The 26,539-nt window shown below is 36.6% G+C and overlaps 1 protein-coding gene across 1 annotated transcript in view; it reads right to left on the reverse strand.

Annotated features, from left to right (window-relative positions):
- LOC137928765 (nose resistant to fluoxetine protein 6-like) overlaps positions 1–13,322 on the reverse strand; it is a 53,198-nt gene extending 39,876 nt beyond the window's left edge. The window contains exons 1-2 of the mRNA XM_068771727.1: positions 13,028–13,322; positions 3,818–4,029 (exon numbers count right to left, since the gene is read on the reverse strand). Of these exons, the coding sequence (XP_068627828.1) occupies positions 3,818–4,029; positions 13,028–13,322 (507 nt within the window). The remainder of the gene's footprint in view (positions 1–3,817; positions 4,030–13,027) is intronic.
- Positions 13,323–26,539: the final 13,217 nt, after the last annotated feature.

Consider the following 26,539-nt stretch of genomic DNA (forward strand, 5'->3'; position numbering starts at 1 on the left):
CTTTCAAAATTGTACTTAATGTCATAGACCGCATAGTTTATTTTACCTTGTATATAATTACAATCATTACTGAGTATAGACGAAGTTATATACGTACGCTACTATTAAACTTTTTGCTATGATTACTTAACAAAAATTGTATGAGTAAGACATATAAGCCGTGTTGTTCTTAGAATATTAAATTAAAATCTTCTCCTTCTAACTGTCCTTCTAAGTGTATGGTCTTCCTTTTAACTGTCTAAATTTTACCATGATTATTTATAATCCGAAAGTTTGATAGGCATAACTGAGTTTAACAAAAAGTTTTGGTTTGAATATCTGTTGCTGCTAAAAATGCAAACTGACTGCATTTATTTTGTTCTAATCTTTTAAGTCCCGTCTGTCTTTTTACACTCTCAATACAATTTGTAAAGTTAAAAAGTAATATATTGTTTAAAAAATTAAGATTATTTTCTGTTGGTTCATTACGTTCATTTGATTATTAAAATTTAGTTTTATAGATGAATTATATAGTAAATCACTATTTAATTACAAAGAGTATTCAATATATTAATAGGTGTATTAATATTTACAATGTTAAAAAAAATATATACTCATAACGAATTGTGTATTGACTACAGTTTAAGCGAAAGGTAATATGTTCATATTGACCCAGTTATGACTGCTTAGAAGTTGAAAAACTGGTATTTTTTTAACCGAACATTAAAATTAAATTGTGTATATAAATTAAATTCCAAATATGAAACTCGCCTAAGTCTAATAAGTCTGTTCATAGCTCTGAATTTCAATAACAAGTCATCTATATTTTCGAAATTTAAAAAATAAATTGATTTTAATTTAAATGAAATTTTAAATAATGCTACATATAAATATTATTTAGACAATAAATACATTTGAACTGTTAATTCATACACTTGATCTGAACTCTACTCATAAGTGTGACTACCAGGTTGTAACAGAATTAACTCAGATTTTAATTATCTTGTTGTCTAGTTGTTCTTTTCAGTCAACAGGCGACCACTGCAAGGCATATGTCTACCCCTAGGATTGCCGCGCTGACTTATCTTGCGCTGCCTGTATCCAGCGACATTCCGCAACCATAACTTAGCCGTTGGTCCCCTTTGTGGTGGGATCAACCTATGCCGCGTTACCACGTCTAGTTCTCGATGACAAATAATTGAATAAATCTTAACAGAAGCTTAATCTAGAATCGGACTGATGCTTCATGAGTTTAAAGGCCAAGTTAGATCTGCCTGGCCGGGTACTACCTTCTAAACAACTTTCTATAATATTTTATGGTTATTAAGAATAAATAAATAAATAATTTATTTTTTATTAATTCGAGTATAATCTCAGGGTCGAACGGTGTGAACGTGTCTTAATATACGTCGTCAGCGTAGGTCATGGTTGCATCTCTGAGTCGAGTCACTGGTCGATGCCGGTTTATGTATATTTCGAAATACCCTACATTTTTATTATGCGAGGTTGGTGGCTGACGCATATGCTTTATCTGTAAACAAATAACTGCAACAGTTTTCGAGATGGATTTTCGTAAATTATTTTAAATGAGATCTAGGATTTTTTGATTAGAACTTTGAAATTTAGTATTAGAAATTAATGCATCAGTCCTAGAATACAAAGCAAACAATTTGCTCTACAATCTATGACATTGTTTAGTTATCAGCGTTACGCTCGAAGGTATCAATTCAAGAAACATTTTCCCGACTAAAAACAATTGAACCCGTTGTTCCATGATGATTTTTCCGATTCATTTGTTATATAAAACAAAAAAACAGAGAACAAAATAAAATAGAATCAGTAAATGATTGCATTATTTTTAAGATGATGACATTCATTAATAAACATTTTTTCCTAGCAGGACTTTAACAGATGGTTAGACGTTTTATGATAGCGTTTGCCAGGGTTGGTAAACCTTGTCATACATACATATTAGATTCCGATAGACAAGTAATTTACGTAGTTACTTCACGATATTTTGAAAAAAAGTTTGTACTATTTTGGCACGTAGGAAAAATCTTTTTTTGTGGAATAAATACGATTTATTTTGCCATCACTATCTCTCTTTTTAGCTAATAGACGCCCACAACAAGGCGTTGACCTCCCTCAAAATTATCTATGGTTAGATTTTATAAATACGCCACGTGTAGCAGGCGGGTTGGCGATATTAGTGTGATATAACGATTTGTAGAGGGCGCTGCTATCTACCCTTTATAAACTTGTTTGTAAGCAGTGGCAATCCTTTATAATAAATGCTTCTTCTTCTTCTTCTTCTTGAAGTGCCTCTCCAACTAGTGGAGGTTGGCTATCAGCTTCCTGCTCTCTTCCTTATTTTTAGTTCTGCGTAATAGCTCAGCAGCGCTGGCGATTCCGGTCCACTCTCTAATGTTACGAAGCCACGACTTCTTTCTCCTACCAACCTTCCTTTTACCAGCGACCTTTCCCATCATGATAAGTTGAAGGAGATTGTATCGTTGGTGTCGAAGAACGTGTCCCAAGTAAATGCACAAAGTATTAATTAAATAAGACTGTATTCCCGGAATCGAATCCCGGAATTGATCGCAAATCCCAGTCTTCTACCGCTGTGCTACCACTGTTCACCGTGTAGAGTGTAACTATTAAAGCGTAAGTATTTCTTTATAAGTTTTTAGCGTTTCCAGAACAACCTTATAACATAAGCAACTTTCTCATTAACTAATCCAACTAAGTTAAAACGTTCGTTATGGGAGATTAGTCGAATGGGACTAGAACTTAAGGCTTTAAGTTTTGGACTAATTACTATTGCTTGCACTGATTCGATCCATATCATAAAAACTTTAGAGAGACAAAAATAAAATTAGATAAACTAAATTGCAACAGTACAATATATTGTATGTAACAACAAATATAGTATAATGACACCGACAGTACTTAAAACAGAATAAAATATGTTCTATATTATGGAACATACTTTTTCTGTATTATAGAACATATAAGCATAGAATCTTTAAACATCAGCAAACTTCATGAGTAGTATACGAATGAACAATTTTAACTTTTAATAATTTTTTTTATTACAAGTAACAAAGATTTATGGTTGATAACAAATACTATTCCATAATGCGAACCTGATGGGTGCTTGGACCTTTAGGTCTTAAAGACCGGCAAGCGCAGCGTCTTACGTACTATGTTAAGGTTGTTGAAAGTCGCCGCATATAGGCCGCTTCCAAACAATCCTATTCCAAATCTATGGCCAATGCCTAGAGCAGCATTGGACGCGCAATAGCTTTAAAAAAAGTACTATATTAACTGTTTAGTTGCAAAGAATTTTACAAACATTAATAAGAACCAGTATGTGAAAATATGATATATACTTTTATTACAATAAACATTATTCGGCCATAATTTTTTTATATGAATTATTGTAAGTACATATATTTGGGTTGTTAAAATATTCAGACTTCGTTTTTATAAGCTAACAGCTTGTAAACAAGGTGAGTAATTTACAAGGGGTGCATAAAGACATGGATGTATTGTAAAGACAAGAAGGACACTTAAATAAGCAACAGTGATATTATATGTTTAAAATAAAAATAGAATTCGTCATATTAATCATCGGTTATAAATTAGATACGTTCTTGACCTTTAATTTAATTTAAACGTAGTGTTAAATGTGAGGTTAGAATTGTTTTTTTGTCTAAGGTTAATAGACAGACAGAGCGCTCACAGTATATAAAGTGTGTTGCTTTATTGATAATAACGCATTATCCATACTGAGTTATGTAAGAGGTAGTTATAAATAAATACAAAATATACTCACATCGGTTACATTGCTTCTCAAATAGTGTCCACTGTGTATTAGCGTGTCCAAATGATCAAGCTGTTTATCGCCTTTGATGGTCACTTGCAAGGAAGCCAAACAGTATTTGCCGCGCACTGCGCCATCTACTTCCAAGCACTCGTCAAAGTCACCGTACTGGTTACCATTTCCGCTCAATATACCGGAGGGTGGTTTCGCTGTGGCGTCGAACACTGTAACAAATATTCCGTCAAATAAACACACACACACACACACACTACATAAAAAAAGACGAGAATAACACGACTAAGTCGGTCGCTGTCTTACTTAAGTCGAATGAAAGGTTCTTATGGAGAGAAAAAATTTAAAAATTGTAAGAAATACTTATCATTAGTTGAAAAACATTTAACCTAAATCAAAAAATAACAATAATTTCGAGTACAGAGACTTGAGATTGTGGGTTCTGGGTTCGATTCCTTGGATATAATTTTATATAAATCACTGTTTGTGCATTAATTATATATGTCACTGCTCTGCATATCATAAAACCATATTGCGTTTGCCGACCCGTCTGCCAAGCGGGGAAATTATGGTATCTTCTGCCACAGATATCTTTGGAGGAAGCCTATACTTTGCAGAGGGCGTCTATGTGCTGCAACGACGATAATAGTTTCGTAGGTGAATGAAATTAACTAATGCGGCTAAATCGATCCGCAATTTAAAGTGGCAGCAGGTAGGACATTTAGCACGCACATGGGCGCTAGGGCCATAATATTCTGTGATTGAATACAACAGACTGGCACCAGCAACGGAGGATGTTTACCCACATAGTGGACAAACGAAATTGTCAAGGTGAATGCATCAATGTAAAAATTTATGAGGGAGCTTTCTTGCAGCTGAATTGATGATAGTAATAATTTCTTATACATTACAGTTTTATATAACATGTCAAAGTTATGTAGTGCAATGCAAACGCGCAATGTAGTGCTAATTTACGAACAGTTGTCATAATAATTTTTATTTTACAGTTTTATTACTATAATATGAGGTTGTATGAAACAGACTTTATGTAAATGAAGCGATATATAATAACAGTTATGCGTGATTAAATCGTCAAAAAGCGAGTGTAAGGCCGCTGATAACTCACGGCGGGTTATATTGAAGGATTTTTATAGTTTCGACATCGTTCATGTCTGCGCCGAGATAATTAAACATTGTGGTAACGTGAGAATGAAGATTATCGCTGGATCAGACGGAGGATATGCTTATTAGACGATTGGCGATGTAAAATAAATTTTGTTAATCATAACAAAAAGAAATAAAAATTTTGTATTTGATTTAGCTTAAAGTACGATTTTTATGGCCTATTGGTAACCTCTTGTAACTTTGTCTGGTTTGGGACAAGGCTTTTATCACTCTTTTGTTAATTTTTATCAATGCCTCACTTCTTTCATTTCGTTCCACAAATATCCGAATTATAACATTTGTATATTTGCTTATGCTATTGACAATTTTTATCCTCTTTATAATATGCTATTTCTAATACAAGTATGATATTGCAAGCGTTCCAACAATTGAAGCTATATCCAGCGATAATTTTTATTTAGTAAAGCACTCAAATATTTGTATTTTAATGAATGGTAATTATTATTCGCAAATCGCAATACATGGAGGGATAAAGTGATGAAATAAATACATAAAAATGTAGCGTCTATGTTTTTATTTACTGATACCAAATATAATTATTAAAGTTGAACAATTACCAACATTTTATTCGATAGAAAACTGGAAGGTTAGAAGTACTCTTATATCGCATTTGTTATTGCTTCTAAAGTAGTAAGAAATAAAGTTTGTAGTGGCTGTAATGTACTGTTATTACATTACAGATGTATATATACTTTCGTAGCATGAAATTATTTATTTTTATTGACCTTTTATTTCCTTATCATATCCAATGCAGATTGATAACAAAGTCATATGTAGTTCACATCAAGTTCATTCTTGGACAACCATAGATCAACAATCTGTGAATGACAGAGATACATAGGTGCCCACTGCTCCTATAACTAATTAAAATCTTGTAATTAAAACTTCAAAAAGTTTAATACAAAATATTAATATGAAACATCGCTTAACATATTTCAAAGTAATATGTAGGTGAGATGGTTTCGGAAAAGTAATATATTCGAGAAGACACGTTTCCTTTCAAAGAGGAATACGTATGTAGAGAAACGACAAAGTGGCTCGCAGTTCGGTAATGGGGAGCAAACTTGGAAGCGAGTTGTGCAAACGTTATTGTATACCGTAGCGCCTTTGATCAGGTCCGGAAGGAAGCTGCATAGAGTGTAATACATTCACCGACCGTTTCTACAGTAGATCATTTCTGACTTCAAAATCAGAAACATTTTGAAAGTGATTACATTAGAAATTGTACGAGATTATTTTGAATTAATGTGCCAATAATAAGACCTGTGATCGAACGAAAGTAACAAAGATATTTAAGTGGATTAGCGAGTCCAAGTGGCAGTAGACTGGCCATATATATATATGGCCATATATATATGGTGCCTATATAAATGGTGTATGAAACAGTTGGCCGTTAGAGCCTTAAGGTTCTGGAATGGAGACTAGAGACCGGCAAGCACAACGGAGGATGTGCACCCATAAGCTAGACAGACAACATTGTTAAGGTACAGAAGAAGAAGGATGCAGGTTGATTCCTACCGGTTTTGTTGGAAATCCTTGAGGTGGGTCTAAGTCCAGCTGATGATATCCTACGGCTGATATGTCGACGTAAATATGTAAATTGACAGTTAAAAGAGCCAATTTACTATCAGTAACCGTTGAACACAATAAAACTTAAAGGCTCTCTGAATACGCATTATTTTGAAATCTAAGTTCTAGGCATTCCTGTATCTAGGCAAAAGGCTGTAGGGTCTGGAAAGTTAAGCGCACTAACCTAGAAAAAACCTCTCTCATTCATGCCTTAAGACACCATAGTTATGTGGGTCGGAGAACAAAGCCCACGGCGGAGAAATACAGCCCTCAACTATGCGGATTAAAAAGGAGGCAGGAAAGTGCTACGCGAGCGCAAGGCATCAAATTCTACGCTTTCAATGCTTTTCATCTTGTTAAAAATACTTTTACTGTTTGTTATACATTGACAAATATACGACATAATAATGTTAAAATAAAATTAAGTAAAGTCATTGCTTATATATAGATATCTTTCCCATTAAAATGTAATTTCTGGCGCTGATGCCAATAACAACGATGCATTAGTTTTGTCATAATTTTTTTTACCATTTCGTCTGCCCCGCACATAGAAATATTTTATTAGCTTTACTACATATTTAAATATTTATAGAACAAGCTATCAAACAAGAACGCCGGTGGTTTATTAATAAAATGAGAAAAAATAACGGGTATTGTTTGTCCTAAATTAACGTTTATTTATGTTGTTATTGTTTTTTTGATTGCGAACAAATATGGTACTTGATAAGTGAGAGCTTGTATCGATACATACTTGTATTAAATATATCGTAAATGCAAACAGTAATTTAATCTTGATAAAAAGTGGCTTGCGTCCCAGCAATGAGAATATATTTTATTTATCTTTTTCTTTTTTGTCTAATGTATTTCACTTAACTTTAATTTACACCATTTGCTGGCAACATATTGTTTGTGCCAGAATACAACCTATCGTCGTTCCTGCAACCTCCATGATAATTTAGCAAAAAGCGAGATAATTTGGCCGCAATTTTTGATTGAATTTTACATTGATAAAAGGATTGGCTTAACTACTGCAACGTATATAATGCTGATTATCTCCAAATTGAGACGCCATTAGTGACAATAGTATAAGCAATACATACATTTACAAAAAACGTTTTTAAACTATTTTTGAATTGAATGTTGAAATGAAAAAGGGCAAAGGTATATTCCGTCCAAAATTTCTTTCACTCGTAACATCAATGTTCGTGTAGGATTTGATAAATGCATACATTCTAGTCACGCCAATGTCGCGTCCGCAGCCGGACCTGCATTTCTAATTCACCACTCGATGTAATTTCACCACCGCCACGCGACAAGGTCTGATGGTGAACTGACATCTGAAGGATACCTCTCTAAGGCCGTCATTGCGAAATGGTTTTACAGAATCGATTCGCCAAACCGGTGGACTATCGAGAGTTTTTCAAAGTCGTTTAAAATTTAGATAACATTAAATTCTTTTTGCTTTTCTTTATATTTATTTAACATTATTATACGTATTACACCAAGTTGTTTTTCTACGTATTCTACATCAGATATCCGGTTATTTACTAGGCTGTACAGATAGAAAATTTATTACTACAAACATCTTAAGCGAAGTCATCATCAGTACATACGCGTATATTCTGTTAATTACTTCTGAAATTAATCTAAATTAGTATTTTTCAATAGTATCTCTTACTAATACCGGTCATTATTAATAACTTTAACATCTTCAATGACGATATAAACTCTCAAAAGTCAAAATTTAAAAAGACTACATAAATAGACAATGTCGGCGTACGTATTTGTAAAACGTCGTCACAGAATTAACGTTTTTAAATAGCTAATTCAAATGTTGTAACATGTAGAACTTTATGTTTCAAAAACTTGATGGAAACTTAAAGTCGTTGTAACGGAATAACACACCAAACAGCAAAATTTCTGTAGATATATATATATATATATCTATATATATATATATATATATATATATATATATATATTTATATACACATATTAATAACTTATGTAACATAATCAAGAAATTAGTTTTATATAGTCAGTTCAGTAGTTAGTTGTATGGTCTTTCATATTGATAATATATACGCGGGACACGAAAATAGGTGTTAAGTCTTCACTTCACAGTGGACATTTGTTATACATTCATCCCTTCAAAGGTTACACATTTATTTCTTATAATTCTGTATACAATATAAATAAATATGTACACATCTATCATATTTATAAATAAACACGTAAATTCATACATTATATGTGTGAATGTATTTTATATATTTCATTGTTTACATTTATTTTGAAAGTGTCTTTTATTACACAGTATCAACAACTTTAATCTTAATTACTATAAATAAAATTTGTATTCATTAATTTTGTCTATTCACGACATGGATCGTAAGTTTATTTTGAATGTCTACTTATAATATTTACAAATAATAAAGAATGTATTTAGCGAAAATGTAATATATATGTGTGTAAAATTAAAAAGAGGCTTATAGAAAAAATATTTCATTAAGCGTTTTAAAGAATGTTTTACCATTGCCCGATGTAATATAGGTTCAATGTACTAGCCAACTGGCCCTTGGGATTGGAACGCATTGCTAGTACAGGTTTTAGCAATTAGCTTGTGTTTGTTCTTTTTAAGACGTAAAAGTTGCGTGTTTTGTTTTATTTTGATCACGGTGACACAGTGGGTGCTTTTGAGTCAGTCCTTGGTAATACCCATATAGTACATATACTATATACTATCCATTACTATGATTCAGTTTATTAAAAATAAGCCAACTTCGTGCAAACTACGCTTAATTATTTTATATAGAAAAGGAATAAGATGTCTTAATGGTTACGATCGGAAACATCACGAGTCATTGAGTTTAGCTGTAAGAAATTTCACACAAGCACAGGTCCTGGCCACCACAGTCCAACAAGTGTAGTGTATTGTATGTTAAGTAGTCCTAGGTAAGTCCAACTTCGAGAAAGAGGTCATCCATTAAATTCAAATCGGTTGTTCCTCCAACATACCTTATGGTTTTAATAAAAGTCTACGATCGATGTATGTTACCAGTGGTGGCGTACAGAGTAACGAGATCTCTCACTCTGATTCTCATTGACAAGTGAACGTTCATACAACGGGCTATGGAGATGGTTATGCTCTGGAAATTTTACACAAGCACAGGTCCTAGAGACCACAGTCCAGCAGGTGTAGTGTATCGTATGTTAAGTAGTCCTAGGTAAGTCCAACTTCGAGAAAGAGGTCATCCATTAAATTCAAATCGGTTGTTCCTCTAACATCCCTTGTGGTTTTAATGAAAGTTTACAATCGAAGTATGTTACCAGTGGAGGCATACAGAGTAACAAGATCTCACACTCTGATCCTCATTGACAAGTGAACGTTCGTATGGCTATGGAGATGGCTATGCTCGGGATTCATGAGGAAATGAGGAGGTCCATAGACGAAAAAGTGATCGACATAGGCCAACGGATTGGCAAGTTGGAGTGGCAGTGGGTCATATAGCACGAAGAATAGATGGCCGCCGAGGTCTCAAGTTTCTTTATTGGAGACCACGAACTGACAAGCGCAGCATGGGGCGTCCTCTCATTAGTTCGCTTCCTCAAACAAGACGCTCGTTCTGTCGACTTCGCTCAAAGCGTGCCATATGTCGGGGCCCGAGGGTTATGTTATTCTATTACAAAAAGAGTATCACACACACACACACACACACACATATATATATATATATATATATATATATATATATATATATATATATATATATATAAACATTACTTAGTTTTAAGCCGATGCACTGCTAGGCATAGGCCCTTTCAAAGATCGTCACGATGACCTGTCCTGCGCTGCCTGCATCCATCGACTCCCCTCGACCGTAACTATATCATCGATCCATCTAGTGAGGGGGCCGACCTTCTTTATGTCCACCGGCCCATGATCGCCATTCGAGAACCAATTGGCCCTAACAGCCTTCGGTTGCACGAGCGATGTCTGTCCACCGTCACTTCAGACTATGATCTCCTAAGTTCGCTTCTAGCCAGTCCTATTGTAAATCTATGTCAGATACCTATGTTCTGTCGTCAATGTTCTACGGATGTAATGATGATGAATAAAAAAAAAAATTGAAGATTTATTTTTCATGATTCAGAACTGAATTAAATATTTGAAGGGCTATGGAAATAAAGTCGCTTGCCAGCGATTGCGTTCCAGGCCCATTATCATTTTAGCTAATGTGTTTTATCATTAAAGGCTACGTAGCCATTAAACATAAGGCAGAAATTTAATCAACGTCTTTAATAAGATAGTCGCATAACGTTAGATGAAAATTCGGTGAGATAATAAAAAATGTATAATAATTATATAAATACAATAAATAAAAAGGATAGGATTTCAATTAGTTTTAGTTTCAGTAGGTAGGCAAATTGTACCAAAAGGAATAGTCGCTAGGGCCTTAAAGTTCTGGAATGAAAACCTCGGATCGATAATCGCAGCGTTAAACGTAGTTAAGGTAACGGATAATGCAGGCTAGATGCAGGCTGTTTCCTACCAAACCTACCAGAATCCATACAGGAGGCCTATGTCCTGCCGTGGACTACCCACGACTGCAATTAGTATGCTCAATGATAACGTTTTAAATATTTGAAACGTTTTCAAACACGCGAAAGACTTTATTTTTAAAAACGTATTATTAATAACTAAATTACCAAATATTCGATATATATATAGCGATATTCAACTAAATAAAATAGTGAGCTGCACGGTTAATCTAAAATATATAATGAGAACATACAGTGGGCTTTATGTTTATTTAAAATTTTTTTTTTGAAAATATGGGGCATCGTATTCATGTAGTTTAAAGAAGGTGCGATGAACTTAAATGCAGATACGTATGATTCCTAGTGCCCCTTCAAACAGGGTCTTTCTCAATCTCATGTTTAACTTAATTTTAAATTAACTGTCAACATCAATTATCACGTCATCTCTGATAGCACGACTGACAAAAATTCATAGCTTTTATTTTTGACGTAAGATAAATAGAATGCCTATTAGTTCACCTATCGTTAAATATAACGATCGAATGCTTCTTTGCACTGTTTATTTTCACTAAATAATGTTTTATTTAGTAAATCTAAAAAAAGTTAACTATTTTTTATAATGATTAAGTAGAAATCTATACGCGAGAGACATTTCAATATATTAAAATGACAACGCATAGTCATCTGTCGTTGTCTAGAACTAATAGCTATTCGTACCGAGATTCTATTTTTTTTTCACCGCCATCGTAACGTTATTAGAGCTAAAATGACGTTAGCGGAGAAATATCAGTATATCGCGAAGAAACGGCTATTTTCTAGAGGAAAGAATAACGTTTTATACAAGGTTAAGTGGGGCTCGTATTCTGTCGTAATTGCTATCGAAGACCCTTGGAGATTGTTGAGAGGGAGCTTTATTAGAATTTGATTAAGATAGGTTAGTCTACTTGGTCGGATAAGTCTTCGATACATTATTTTCTTATTTTTAAGTACCAGTTATTGGCTGTAATAAAGAGGTTATATATTTCATATTTAATATCAAAAATCATACAGTGGAGTCTGATTTAATCTCTTAATGACCCCAACGTCAGTAGCTTCCGTGTTCTGATAGGCACGAGTCTATGTTAATTATTTTCCCGCCACCAGCGACAGCAATAGTTTAAAAAAAATTAGATTTAAAGTTACCTTTATAATTCAGAACATTAGCCAAGTCAGTATCGATACGGACCAAATTTTCATCTAACATTCAATAATATTCGTTATTACAAAATTAGCTAATTGTCTGCGTTTCTTATCTTAATACATAAAATAATTTTCGTCGTATAATAATCTGTGACTTGACTTGCGTACGGTTGGCGTCAGAAATAGAATCAGCTTTTACATTATTTAAAAAAAAAAACAAAATAACAAAAACAAAGAGATAATGAACAAGTAGATCAATAGAGAAAAAGGTAGCATTCTCTGTATCATCTAAATTTTGGGTTTCCCAATAAACAGTCATGCAGCTGTGGACATGCTACGGTCGAAAGGATATTTATGAAGTGTTCTATATATACGGCTGGATTTTGATGCGTCAGATTGTGCCTGAACACACCCTGCTATTTGACTACACATAAATAAGACAGGATCTATGTAGGTCAACGTTCAAAATTAAGGAACTGATTTATAGAAATTAATGCTTAAATAAGTTAATTAATGGGTTATAACTTTTAACCTATATTTAGCGGGTTTCGCTCTCACTGAGAGTAATTAACAAAATTGAAAATTAGTTTTTATACTGTCGAGAAAACAAATATTTTTTAAATTCAATGGATAGAATAATTATGTTTCAAAATATAGAAATAACTTATTTGATAAGTAAAATAGTTATTTTTCTACATACACTTTTGTCTTTAAAATAAAAGAAAATGTATTTACTTTTCAGAGCCCACAGCTCCAGCTGCTCCAGTCCGTCAAGGAACACCCGACTGTCCCGGCGACATTGCTCGGTCGTCCCATTCATTGGCACCATGATCCTCGGGAACCGATCCCATATACCAAGAATATTCGTTTTAACACTATCATCGTAACTCTCGTTTTTCGTGGTAATTTTTAATATAGTCCCATTGAAAATGCCATCAGCTATATTTCTTTCGGAGAGGGTAAGTTCAATGCACTCGCGCGCTGCGCATGCGCCGGCCAGAAGCAGTAGCAAGCAAGCGCGCGCCGCCATGATAACTCGCGCAATGAAGCGATCTCACACCGCGGGCATAAAGTAATCATTGGAGCTTGTATGCACTTGAACAATAACCCTATGCCGGTGACATGCGCACAGACAATCGAATTGGGAAACTCATCTTTATCTATTTACCTTCAACGTTTAATTGTTACAAATTTATGCGCATGATTGCATCGGATTGACCAAACGATTTAAAGAATTGATACGATTGCGTTATTTATATGTCATTATTTATTAACAAAATATTTTAATTAAGAAATCATTCAATAAATCTATTACTTTTTAATTTCTTCTGTAAATTACATACATTTTTTTTTCAATTAAGTATTTATGTTATTTAATAAAAATAAAGGTAGAAACTATAGTGCTAATTTAATTTATCCCTTTACATTACCTTTAAATTTTTTTAGAGATTATAAGCATTTCTAATTCAACAATTCATTTAAAGCACAAAAATTATATTACAAATTATAAAAGTCGAAACCTTCGTAGGCTCGAAGTGGTTTTGATACGATATATATATAGGTAATAAAAAAGAATAAAAATTGTGTATATATATATTTATATATATACATATATATGTGTATATATATATAAATACACATATATGTATATATATATTTATATATATACATATATATGTGTGTATATATATATATACACATATATGTATAAATATATTTCTTCTGGAGGTTATACACATTTCCGTTAACTTATTCAAACTATAATAATAACATTATAAAAATAAAAGGGTTTTCTATCCGGACAATTATGCTCTGAAAACTTTAAACTAAATGTAGTACATATGATGCAAAATATTTACGAATACCATAAAAACATTTAAATTAAAATTTAAATTAATTAAAATTAATTCAGAAATTTAAATTCGCTATTTTGATTTGCATATATGGTCCCTGATAGTATTGAAACGATCTTGGCAAATTCAAAAGATCAGGATAATCAATCGATGTATTTCACTGACAGTGTATAATTTGGAATAGGTTTAATTAAACGAAAAGATCTGATTAGACATTGATGTCACCAAACACGATGCTTGAAGATCTTAAAGAGTTTTGCGAACAGTGAGCCTTGAAATGAACATGGTTGAGACAAAAATTACGGCTCATGCTCAGCGGTGGATATATGATATGCTGATGGGGTTAACCTCCATAGATATTCAATAGAACCAATTGCAAGCTTGCATCTAGCGTCATCGACGAGTAGCTGGGCATTTGTTGAAGATTCTTGGCTGCTATATCCATTAGTAACAACGCAGTTGCAAGAACTTGAGTACTTGGTCTTCTTATATTTATCAATATAAAGGGTATATATTGCATTTTATTGACTGCATTATGGAGAGCGTGCGTTGGAATTACACCAAACCTTTCTACCATCGGACAATAAAACGTATGGATTCACGACAACCGTACACAGTTGACCTCTTCCACCTGCATTAAGCGTACTGCTTCTACTCCTTGGCACTCCTGGGATGTTCGCAATCCACCGGTCCCAGATAACTATATCTTAGGAGTCTTCAAACAAGAGTGAATAGGTCTCTCTTAGGCAAGCATGTATAGACCATCGCTTAATATCAGGCTCGACGGCAGTTGACATCTTCGCCTATAAACGATAAAAATTGATTCTAGCCACGCTTGGCATGTGGATTGGTGAGTGCAGCTTTATTATTTCTCATCGTTCGTGAATATTTTCCCCATACTCTTCTCTTGTGGTAACCACGGGAGGAGAAGGTAGGGATTACTCTATGCACTAGTACAACAGCATGTGTATTTTTGTTAATAATTGCTAAATATTCTGTCATCCTTATCTCCTACGGAGATCACGATATTTACTGATTTTGTGCTACCCGCATACAATAACAGTTGTTGATATTTACAGAAACTCCTAAATTTACGAAGAAAGGCTAATATATATTACGTATTCCAAAAAAGGGGCCCGCAAACCCATATATAAATTATTTTTAATATTTTCTTCTTTTATATCATCAACAAGTTTTTTTTTTACGCTCTAATACTGTTTCTGTATTATGAGCCTATTGCATGCCATATGGACAATGGACTCCTACTTTTCTGGTCTTCTTCTATCGCAAGCAATATCACCAATCTTTAGTGTATTTAATAATTTAATTATGTATAATAATTTTTATTTACGTAAAATGCATTGCATTAAAATGCCTAAAAGAGAACTATGATTGCCTAATATTTCAATAAAAATTATTTAGGTTGCCTGTGATGCAATTAACTGTTACAATTTTTTTTAAGTACACTAAAAATGTTATTAATACGAAAATGTGTATAGAGCTTACTTATATGTAAAATCTTTAATTATCCATGAACATTATCACACCTTTTTTTGGGATCGAGATAGCGAGTGCGTCAAGCGTATCCTTACGCATACGGATCTTTTTTTTTTTTTTTTTGTTTCGGTGGGGGAAATCTTCCGGTATTCAAGATGCCCTGCCTCTGGGGGAAGGACAGGGGTATGTGGGATTCCTACCAACTAAAACCCCCCCCGGTGGTCGCCCTCTGCGCTAAACGGGGGACCGCGGTATCTCCCGGTCAGGGATCGCCACGCGGTCTTCCCTTGCGCCTTGCTATTTTTCGATAGCCCGTCCCGGGATATGCGTGGATACGCTACCCCCGAAACCCTCGTGGTACTATCACGATGGTTCGGGACCACGTCGAACCATCGTCCGCCACAGAGTCGCCGAAGCTAATGGGAGTTTAGCCCCCCCCCCCTAAACTCCCGCGACTCCGAAGGCCCCGTTCATGGTTGGGGAGCACCTTTCCTCGGAGGGCCGTCGCGAGGCACGTCTCTGTGCTGACGGCGTCGTCTCCGAGCGGGATCTGTCCTCTGCCGATCCCGTTCGGCTGCCTCCTTCTGGACCATGACGGTCTCGCAAAAAGAGGCCACGGCCCTCCACGCCGATGACCCTCTCAGCATCGCCGACACGATTGCTGGCAAGGAAAGGTCCTGTCCGATCTCGTCCGCCAGAATCCGCCGCTCCGACTGCCACGCCGGGCAGACCGCAAACGTGTGCGAGGCGGAATCCTGGGCGGCTCCTCCGCAGTGGAAGCAGTTCGCCGTCGCTTCGCGACCAATCCTACACAGGTAATCACCAAAGCAACCGTGCCCGGTGATCATCTGCGTAAGCCTGTAGGTGAGCCTTCCGTCTCGTCGCTGCATCCAGGCCTCGAAGACGGGCAGGATCGCTCCAACGACGCGTCTGCACGCATAGCGCTCTTCCGAGAGCTTAGCGCGCCACGTCGCGAGCGCCCTGTGCCGTTCCTGTCGTCTGACCGCCTCGAGCACACGGTTCGGCTCGCCACCGCCGTCTCGGCGGAGGGTGCGGACTTGGTCGTAGACCCTCGCATCCGACTCCGCTAGAATGTCCAGGGGCGGAAAGCGCGCCAGGACTGTCGCCGCCTCGAACGATATCGTGCGATATCCGCGTACGATCCGTATGGCCATCCTCCGCTGGACGCTGTAGATCTTAGTTCTACAGCGTCGAATCGCCAGCCTTTTTGCCCACACGGGCGCCCCGTACAAGGCTTCGGACCGTACGACCCCTGCATAGAGGCGGCGGACTTCCTCCGTGGGTCCCCCGAGATTAGGCAGCAGTCTATGCATGGCACCCGCTATCCTCTCAATCCGGGGGACGAGGCGATCGAAGTGCTCTTCGAAGCCCCAGCGACTGTCCAAAGTGAGGCCGAGGTACTTCATGTACCGCCCCACCGTGACATCGTGCCCATCGACGCGAACGCGCGAGTCGGGAGGTTCCCTCGTTCGAGGCAACCGGTGGAACCATAGCGCCTCGGTCTTGTTTGGCGCTATTTCCAACCCCAGCCCGCGTATTTTAGCGACGACGACTTCCGTCCCAAGCTCGGCGAGCTCCCTGGTCCTCTCGAAGTTGTCTCCGCTGGCGACTACCAGCGTGTCGTCGGCGTAACAAACTACGCTCACGCCGGCGGGGAGACTGACTTGCAGAACCGCATCGTACGCGAGGTTCCACAAGAGTGGTCCTAGGACCGACCCCTGCGGCACCCCGCGCTTGATCTCCCTCCGGTTACTCCTTCCGTTTTGGTCCATGTACACGATGTACCTGTCTCGCAAGTAATCGCCGATGACGCCTCGCAGGCAGGGAGAGACCTCATGCTGGATCAGTCCCTCCCTTATCGCATCCCAGGGCAGTGAGTTGAAAGCGTTGACGATGTCGAGGCTTATCGCCAACGCTACACCACCCCGCGACACGGCCTGCTCCGACAAGGACCGAACGCGCATGATCGCGTCGATGGTCGAACGCCCCCGACGGAAGCCAAACTGGCTGTCGGCAAGATCGGGGCCGACGCGAGACAGATGCTCGCCGATACGGGCGGCAAGTATCCTTTCGAACAGCTTGCCGCACTCGTCCAGCAGGCATATGGGACGGTACGCACAGGGAGATTCTACGGCCCTGCCTTCTTTCCTCAAGAGGACCAATCGTGCCTCCTTCCAAGGCGTGGGGAACGTGGCTCGGCGGAGACAGCTCGTGAAAAGCTCCGCCAGCTTACCCCCCAAAGACGCCAGACTAAGTACCCAGACCCGACCCGGTATTCCGTCGGGCCCCGGCGCGGTGTTTCGCGCTCTGAGACGGCTCACGGCTCGATCCAGCTCCTGCGCCGTTACCCTCGTCTCATCCGTCCACTCCCACGGCTGTGCCGGGGGGTGCGCGGAGGGACTTGACCGATCTTCCGGAAAAAGAGTATCTACTACCCTCCTCACAAAGACCGGTTCTAAGGTCTCCGTCGTCGGGGGCATCCATGGCCGGAGTTTTCCCAGCACTATTCGGTATGGACGCCCCCACGGATCCCTGTCGAGTCCCTGCAGGAGCTCGACCCAACACCGAGCCTTTGCGCCAGCTACCGCCTTTTGCATCGCCTTTGTAGCCGCCCGGTACTCCCTGTACAGTCTGGCCATCTCCTCCTCCGGAGCTCGCCATCGCCTCCTTCGGGCTCGGGTGTACCGGCGGCGGCTCAGCAAGCAGACCTTGCGGAGTTCCGCAATTTCCGCCGACCACCAGTGCACCCCCCTGCGCTTGGGACGACCGGCCCGGGGCATCGACGCGTCGCAAATTTGCGTCAATATCTCCCGGAACCAGTTCGCTCCCCTCTCCGGTTCGGACAGAACCTCTTCGGCGTTCGGCCAATCGGCGACGCAGGCGGCGGCCTCTAGCCGGTCTTTGTCTAGCCGCTTCAAACACCAGCGTCGCGTAGTGTTGCCGTCACGGCCGCCAGAGTCAGCGACGGGCCTGCGGATCGCAACATCGAAAACGATGTGGCGATGGTCAGAAAGAGTGACCACCTCCTCTGCAACCCGCCAGCCCGAAAGCATACGCATTGCAGCGGGAGTCGCCCATGTTAAGTCCACGACCGACTCCCCCTGCCAGCGCACGCATGTGCTGACGGATCCCCTGTTGACAAGTCGTACGCATACGGATCTGCCCTAACAAGTCAATCGATTCTGAAATGTGTTACGCAAAAAAGCCTTATAACTTGATAGCAAATTAGTCGAAGTATTTCAAGATAAGTGTACTGAATTTGTTACCATCAAGCAGTCTGGTTCTTCTACGTATAAAATATTTGTATCATATTTTGAATTTAATTTTACTCAACAAAAGAATAGATGAGTATAATTGTCACCAAAAGGTAAGTGTTAGTTCATCAACATTATTTCAGTTCCAGGACGTCTACTGCTGCACATAGAACTTCCCTACAGATTTACATTATGACCGGTTGGAAGCGCCCCCATATAGTGATTGTTACTTGTCTCTAACACTTTGGAACTAAGCAGCATCATGTTATCTCTGGCCAACACCTCAGGATCAATATGCAATCATTAGTTCATTTAAATAGCTATGGCCTGAAATACAGTAATGTTTACATACCTGAAAATGGCTTGTAAGAAAGAATACAAATGTTAGTGGTTCATATAACCGCTTAAAAAAACTTTTAGTAAAAGAGATATAACAAGTAACATCATATTTATATTATAATTCATTTAATGCACGTATCTGCCTTGTTTTTAGTAACTTTTATAAATTTTATCCAATATATTATTTATTATAAACTTTGTTTTATATATTCTAATGATTATGGTAAGATTGTTTTACCGGCCTGTACCTTTATTAATATTCTCTCTATTTTTATATAATCATCATCATGATAGCCGACATACGTCTCTTACAGGACAAAAGTCTCCTCACAGATTGCTAGTATGATCGGTCTTGCGTTGCACACATGCAGCGACTTCGCATAGCTTTGACCATGTCGTCGGTCAATCAAGTAGAAGGACTACTCACTTCGTCTACTGGCTCGTAGTCGCCATTTGAAAATCTCTCGGCCTCCAAGGACTACAGCTGCACGAACGATAGGCCGCACGAACGATAGGCAGGTCGCACTTACTGTCACTTAAAACGTATAGTTTTCTCGGATTTCCTCAATTATGATTCTATCTCGTAGCGAAGCTCCGTGTATAGCACTCGGAATGTAATGGAGAGGCCATTGCTCTCTGGGTAACTGAGCCTTCCACCCTCCCATCGTAGACGACCACATCTCTGATCAGTAAATCAGCACCAGTAACACAATGGTCGAAGACCTTCGACCACCGTCTTCAACATATATCTTTACTTAGTTATCGACTTTCAAAATGCAAATAATTTATATTGTTAAAAATTTATCTCTATCTATCTTTGCACTAGGCACGCAGACCTGTTTGATAGAGATCAGACGGGTTACAAATACGCATGTTGATAATTTATTAACTTATTCATTTTAAATCATAATGTACAATACGTATAATAGACTACACCATAGATAGAATTACATCATTTACTATAGAGTATATTTTGTATGAGAGCGTGTGTGTGTGTTAATTATGTGTATTTGTACAAGGGTGTTTCATTGTCGATTTTTGAATTTCTCGTACCTTCAAAAATCTGTCAATATGGTAGTTTGCTTTTTATTCAGCTACCGATTCGTTAACGTCGTCATACTGAGCAGTAAGGGCACCTCACACTTCTTGCTCCAAATAAGCACTCTTGACATCAAGACTCGTCCTCCGTCTGCCGCGCCAAAAACGTGACCGGCCCTCTCCTACTTCAGCCTATTGATTTATTTGGACTGTGTCGACGACATTAGCTCTGTATGTATGTGACGATTGCGATTTTTATTCTAAATATAAACGCTGAGAAGAGCTCTTACAACATTCACGCTTTTAACCGATGAATGAACCTAAAATGCCAATATAATGCAAAAAAAAAATAATGAAAATAATGTCGATATCTAAAATTTAAACAGATGGTAAAGGATGAAAATTTTCCGCGAAAAAAAAAAAAAAAGCTTTAAAGTGTCAAACGTATTCATTTGACAGCAGAAAGCTTTAAAGGTTTTAGGCGTATTTGCAGTTAGACTGTATAAAGGGATTACTTTAGAATATGTTAAATTAATATATATTAAATTTTTGATCAATATTTAGCCACCTCCGCACATGCGACAAACAATTACTCAACACGTGTTTCACCCCTCCACGGGGCATCTTCAGGAGCTATAACAGGAGTAATTTGGTGGTGGCGGTTGTGTGATTCGCATTGTTTGTCGCATACGCATTTATCAGCGGGCTGGCGGGCGGTGCATTTCATTGCGCGACTACCACTTCATGTGCGGAGGTGGCTAAATATTGGTCCTTTTCTTATTTAGGATGGACTTCCGCGAGGTAACGCCTGATTCCATTAAATATTTAATATATATTAAATTTGTTTTTTCTATAGGAGTGCGATATAAGTAAAAGACACCTGTAACCTATAAGTGCTGGACAGTATGGCCACAATAATTTTATGTAAAATTCGAATGCTGATTTGAATTCGGACACCATCAGTGATGTGGTCATTGCTGTTTCGTTAAGGTCGTGTAAATTATAAGTACTCTTTGTGCATGTGTAAATACATCTTCTTCTATCAGTCTAGGCTATAATCTTTCTTACCAACGTGCTCGGGTGGTAAATCACTTCAGTCCGCTAATAGTTTTTATTTCATGAAAAGAAGATCAAATACACGCTTCTGCGGTAATTCACCTTCGCCCTCTAATTGCGTACACATACATAGTTCATTAGTAAATTTAAAGAAATATACGAATCGAACTCGAATAATTCTATTAAAAATCAGGTTAATGGAAACGGAGAATAATGACGTAATTAGGTAATGACGTCATTATTATATATTTCCATTGACGACCGACGTGAATACGTCAGCAAATGTGTGAAATACGGGGACTTATTCCTCGAATCACGTGACGCTATTATTGAGACCTTAATTTATTTTAATGCTTTTTATTGTTTTCAATTAGGTTGATTTATTTGACTATGATTTCATTATATACGTACTGAATTTTTTTATATTAGGTCTTGGTTAAATCTAAGATATAAGAAAAGGTAAATCCAGAAACTTACCAAAAACATATGTGTAACATAAAAAACTGTGTTCTAAAATATATTAATAAATATATATAATAAATATATATAATAATATAAATAAATATATATATAAATTTTGTTTTTCGAAAGCATCACGTAGTTTAAAAAAAACATTGTCTTTACATATGATCGTTTACTGCTATTATTTTAGAATTGTCCATAAATAGCAAGAGAGAGAATTAGTATTATAATATACGAGGACTTATTTCTCAAATCACTTGGAAATTTATCACATTTGCCATCATCTTTAGAAACCAATTTTTAAATTGCCTTTATTTGTTGAATGTTTAACCGTGTATACAAAAGTGCATAGTTGCTCAGTTTCACGTGTTCATGGTCAATACATAAGATAAGACTTCCACTCCCTAGATCTAGGTCTACCCTATAGATGGTTGTTAAAATATAATATCTTATTAACTACACTACTAAGTTTTACATGTTTATATCTAAGGTGTCATTGCTGTATCTTTTCTCTGAAAACCGAGTAGATATCAATTAGTCGATATAATACGTCAGGCAACGCATTTGAAGTAGATTTTTTTTTAGTTTATTAGCTCGGGGATTTCAGATTCGCGAGCCCTGAGTCCGATGAATCTGTTAAAACCAAAACGGTTAACAGCGTGCAGCAACATTCGAATATAGCCATACAGATATAGCCATAGATATAATTAAAAATACGAATGCAAGGGATATCTGTTAATGACAACTATAGCATTGACTCACGGAAATGTCGATGAAAGATTCAATTATAACTCAATCAACATTTTACCCGTCTCATTAAGAAATACGATTATTACTTTTAGCAGTAGTTGATAGCGGTTAACGAAATGGTAGTAGACGTACGTAATGAAATTAAAAATGTCATTAGCTGTTGAAAATCACCGGCTATTTCAATGTGTTTTAAATTGTGAAAACAAAGTTACAATACGGTTTAATAAAAGGATTTTTTGCACTTCTAATGTAGTCTTTTTTTTGTTTTTATTTCTTCAAAATTAATAAATAAAAAATATGTAAAATCGCCAAACTATACATAGTTTTTTGGCGATAACATACGCTCTAATAAAATATTATATACTCTATATATTTTCGATTCTTTTAGCACAATAGTTTATTATGGAAGGTTTCACACACTTTCCTTGCTTCAACTACCTTATTATGTCTCATGGGTATCTTTTATATTTGTTTATATAATGTTATTCAATAACTATATTACACTTTACTTTCGCTTGCATATATAATAAATAATTACTGACTAAAACTTCAATTTTACCTTCTTACTTACGGAATATTAAGTCTGATTTGTAATTTTTTTATATGGTCAAGTTATATTTTGAACGTAAGATTGCAGTGTAAGATAATCTTTATTGTAACTTATAAAACAGTAATACTTATGTATTCTGTTATTAGAATAAAGCAAATAATTTGCATTTATATTGAAAGAAGATAATACATTTGTAATTTTATTCTAGTTTTAGTGCAGTTGACGGATCTTTTTCAACGATTCATATGTTAAGATGGCGCTTAATATCATATTACAAACGCTAGAGAGACGTTTGTTAATGCGTGGAAGATACGGAGCAGAAAACTCATAACGCGTTATATTTTTCTATAAAAAATTAAATATATCTTTAATAAATAGTTTATTATAGTAAAGACGTGAATATTCGTCCATGAAATATTTTCTTACATTTCTCTCATCTCCAATTAACTCTTAATACAGTAAAGTTTTAATTTTTTTTTGGCTCCTATTTTTGGGAACTTACCATTCTTCCATGCCTTGTATAAGCAGGGACATTATTTAAACTAAATTTTTCACAATTTTTGTTGTAATTCCACGCTCCTTTTTTGTCCTTCTTTCAAGGTCTTACCTTTCATTCATTCCTCTGCTGTACTTTCATTCCATTCCATACCTTGTTACCTTTTATACTATATAACAATTCTAATTTTTCTAATCTTTATTTTACAATTTTTAGTCTTTTACTATTACAAACATCTTTTATATTTACTTACGTTTTATTACTGTTTCGATTATCCTTCTAAAGTTCATCTGAAAGATCAGGCGTCTTCTCTCTTGGCTAACTAGCAAGGCGATGTTACTTTCCTTTGTTTTTTCCTGTAACCGAAACTGGCAATTCGTTCGTTCCGCGCCAAGGACGGGACAGCTGGTGATTATGCTCACCACGGTTTTGTTTACACCTGGGTCATGGGTGTACTAAGGACTCTCTTTGGGCTTGAACCTAAAAGTTTATATATTGGTCTAATTGGGAAGCTTACAGTCCTTCAATGCTGCAAGTTATGTTCGAGGTTTCTCTTTATCGAATCAGGAATGAGATGATACGTACGAGAACGAAGGTATCAGACATAGCCTTGAGGATTAATCGTCAGAAGACCTGGATGCATGTAAATTCCAACCTGTGTTATTGAAAATCTATGGGTGAGCGAGCAGTAGACCTCCTATGGATGAATGATGATGAAAATGACGGTGACAGACTTTGTGATACACAATATCTAAATAGATAGAATGACGTAATATCAGTATCAGAAAACGCTTTTTTCGTAGAGTTGTTGAAGAAAGGCCGTTTTTTCTCAGTTTCTTAACGGGAAATGAAATTGATTTTTAATTTAATTAAAAAAATAGGATTAAGTTTTAATTTTTTTAAGTTTTTGTAAAAAAGTTATAAAACATGATTACTTGTATAAATTTCCCGCTTTTTATAGTTTAAAATCAGCTGATTTCGGCTTCTGTAATTTACTACTACAATCCAGAAAATCAATGTAAATACATATAGGGAACATAAAAATACCCGTATTTTCTAAAATTAAAAAAATAATACCTAAGAATGTTTCTTTTCATTGTTCAAATGAACTTTAATGTATCTTTTTTCATAGCGTTACCTAGTTTAAAAAAATATTATTATACAAATGATCGTTTACTTCTTCTATTCTTCTAGAATTATCACTTATAGCAAGAGAGTAAATTAGTCTGAGTTCGAGGCCTACGGGGCCTTGGCCTATGAGGTTCTTTGCTCTTAGCTGGTTTTGCAAGATTGCTTTGACGCCCAGTTCACTCCTGTATCTTGTTATTCTTTATTATAAACACAAGTTTAACAGAAAAAAAAGAAAACCTTTTTAACATGATCAAATAACGATGACTTAAACAAAAATCCATATAAATTTACTAGTTATCATATGAGTACATACACATTATGACAATTTTACTGATAGTAAATAAAAAATAGTAAACGATTGTTAACGATCATCTCAAAATATTTATCACAGTGTAACACTTTTCGCGATGAAAGTGAAGTATAGTACGGTGTTACTGTATTATTTTGAATGATTGAGTGATTGTTAATAAACATTGTTAAAGATAAAATGCGTAGACCGATGCAAATTTGAAACTAGAAGCGTTTAATCAACTTCAATTAGCTTTTAAAGTCACAATGTTACAATGAACTTATCCCGTGAGTTCAGCGGTTTTAAATATGGTTGCTTAAATTGGAAGGATGGAGAAAGAGTTCGTCCTTTTGGTATAACTACGTAAGAAAATATGCAATTGATAAAAAATATTTAATAAAACAGTCAATACAGTATGAACAGCATAATTTTCAGACTTAACAAGAGTGTGTGGTAGCAAGCATCGTAGTTTGAGGGAAGAATAGTCCACGCTGTAAAATCCGTCAAATTCAAACGCATATTCCGCGGTCAGTACAAAGGATTTCTTAGAATACCATACCGATAAAAAAAATTCTGCTCCGCCTTATAGCCATAAATGCATGTAGCTTTGTATAATTCTCTAAAAATAAAAGCTAGGTAAAGGGAGTATATTTTTAATTATCAGAAGATGAGCTCATTGCGTTTAGATAAGTCGCTGTAGAAATCCTTGTCGTTTGCTGAAAAATTATGTTTGAAAATTGGTTCAGACATGTTAAACTTTGTCTACTTTTCCTTTGAATAAAATCAGTAAAAATTACCATTACATACAGTTTCAGTAAATATTATAAAAGTAAATAAAAATTATTCCCTACAGTAGTTGCACTAATACTACTCCTAGACGGACCAACCACAAAGCGGTCGCGGGAAGTCTCCGGGGGCGGACAGCGCATAACCGGTCTTTTGATCAAGGCGATCTTTGGTGGAGGCTTTTCGGCCCTGCTTTTAGCGTTCCTCTACTGATATGATGATGATAACAGAAATCGCATATCGCGTTTAAGACAAATGTACTATAACATTGAGTTGAAATACGCGTGAAATTAATTTATTGATTATGATTGTTCTAATATATGCAAAGCATGAAAATATGTGTGATTTTACTATGATCACTGTCAGTTCGATCACTAGGACGGTATTAACCAACGCCACGCAAAGTAGGTTGGCAACATTCACAGCCATCTCTCTTCCACCTTCGTTGAAATCAAATAGCGCGCGCTTCCCCGGTTTCCTGTAACATTTCCGTTCCTTTTCACGAAATCACTCGCACAAAATATCCAACGACCGAGAGAAAAAATGTTAAACAAAAAAAAAAATAGAGGATTATACTGCGAACATAAAAATGCAGTGAGTTGATTCTGTGTAGTTAGAATCAATAACCATTAACAAATTTTAAGCTACCTTCCAATAACTACAACATGTAGATGTAAAATTTTTGAAAAAATTGGTTTATTATTAAGACATTCAAAAAAAATTTT

Source organism: Battus philenor, unplaced genomic scaffold (genome assembly GCF_028537555.1).
Source record: "Battus philenor isolate CCGP_79_NKW_IND1 unplaced genomic scaffold, ilBatPhil1.0.hap1 SCAF_4, whole genome shotgun sequence".
In the NCBI taxonomy this organism is placed as follows: Eukaryota; Metazoa; Arthropoda; class Insecta; order Lepidoptera; family Papilionidae; genus Battus; species Battus philenor.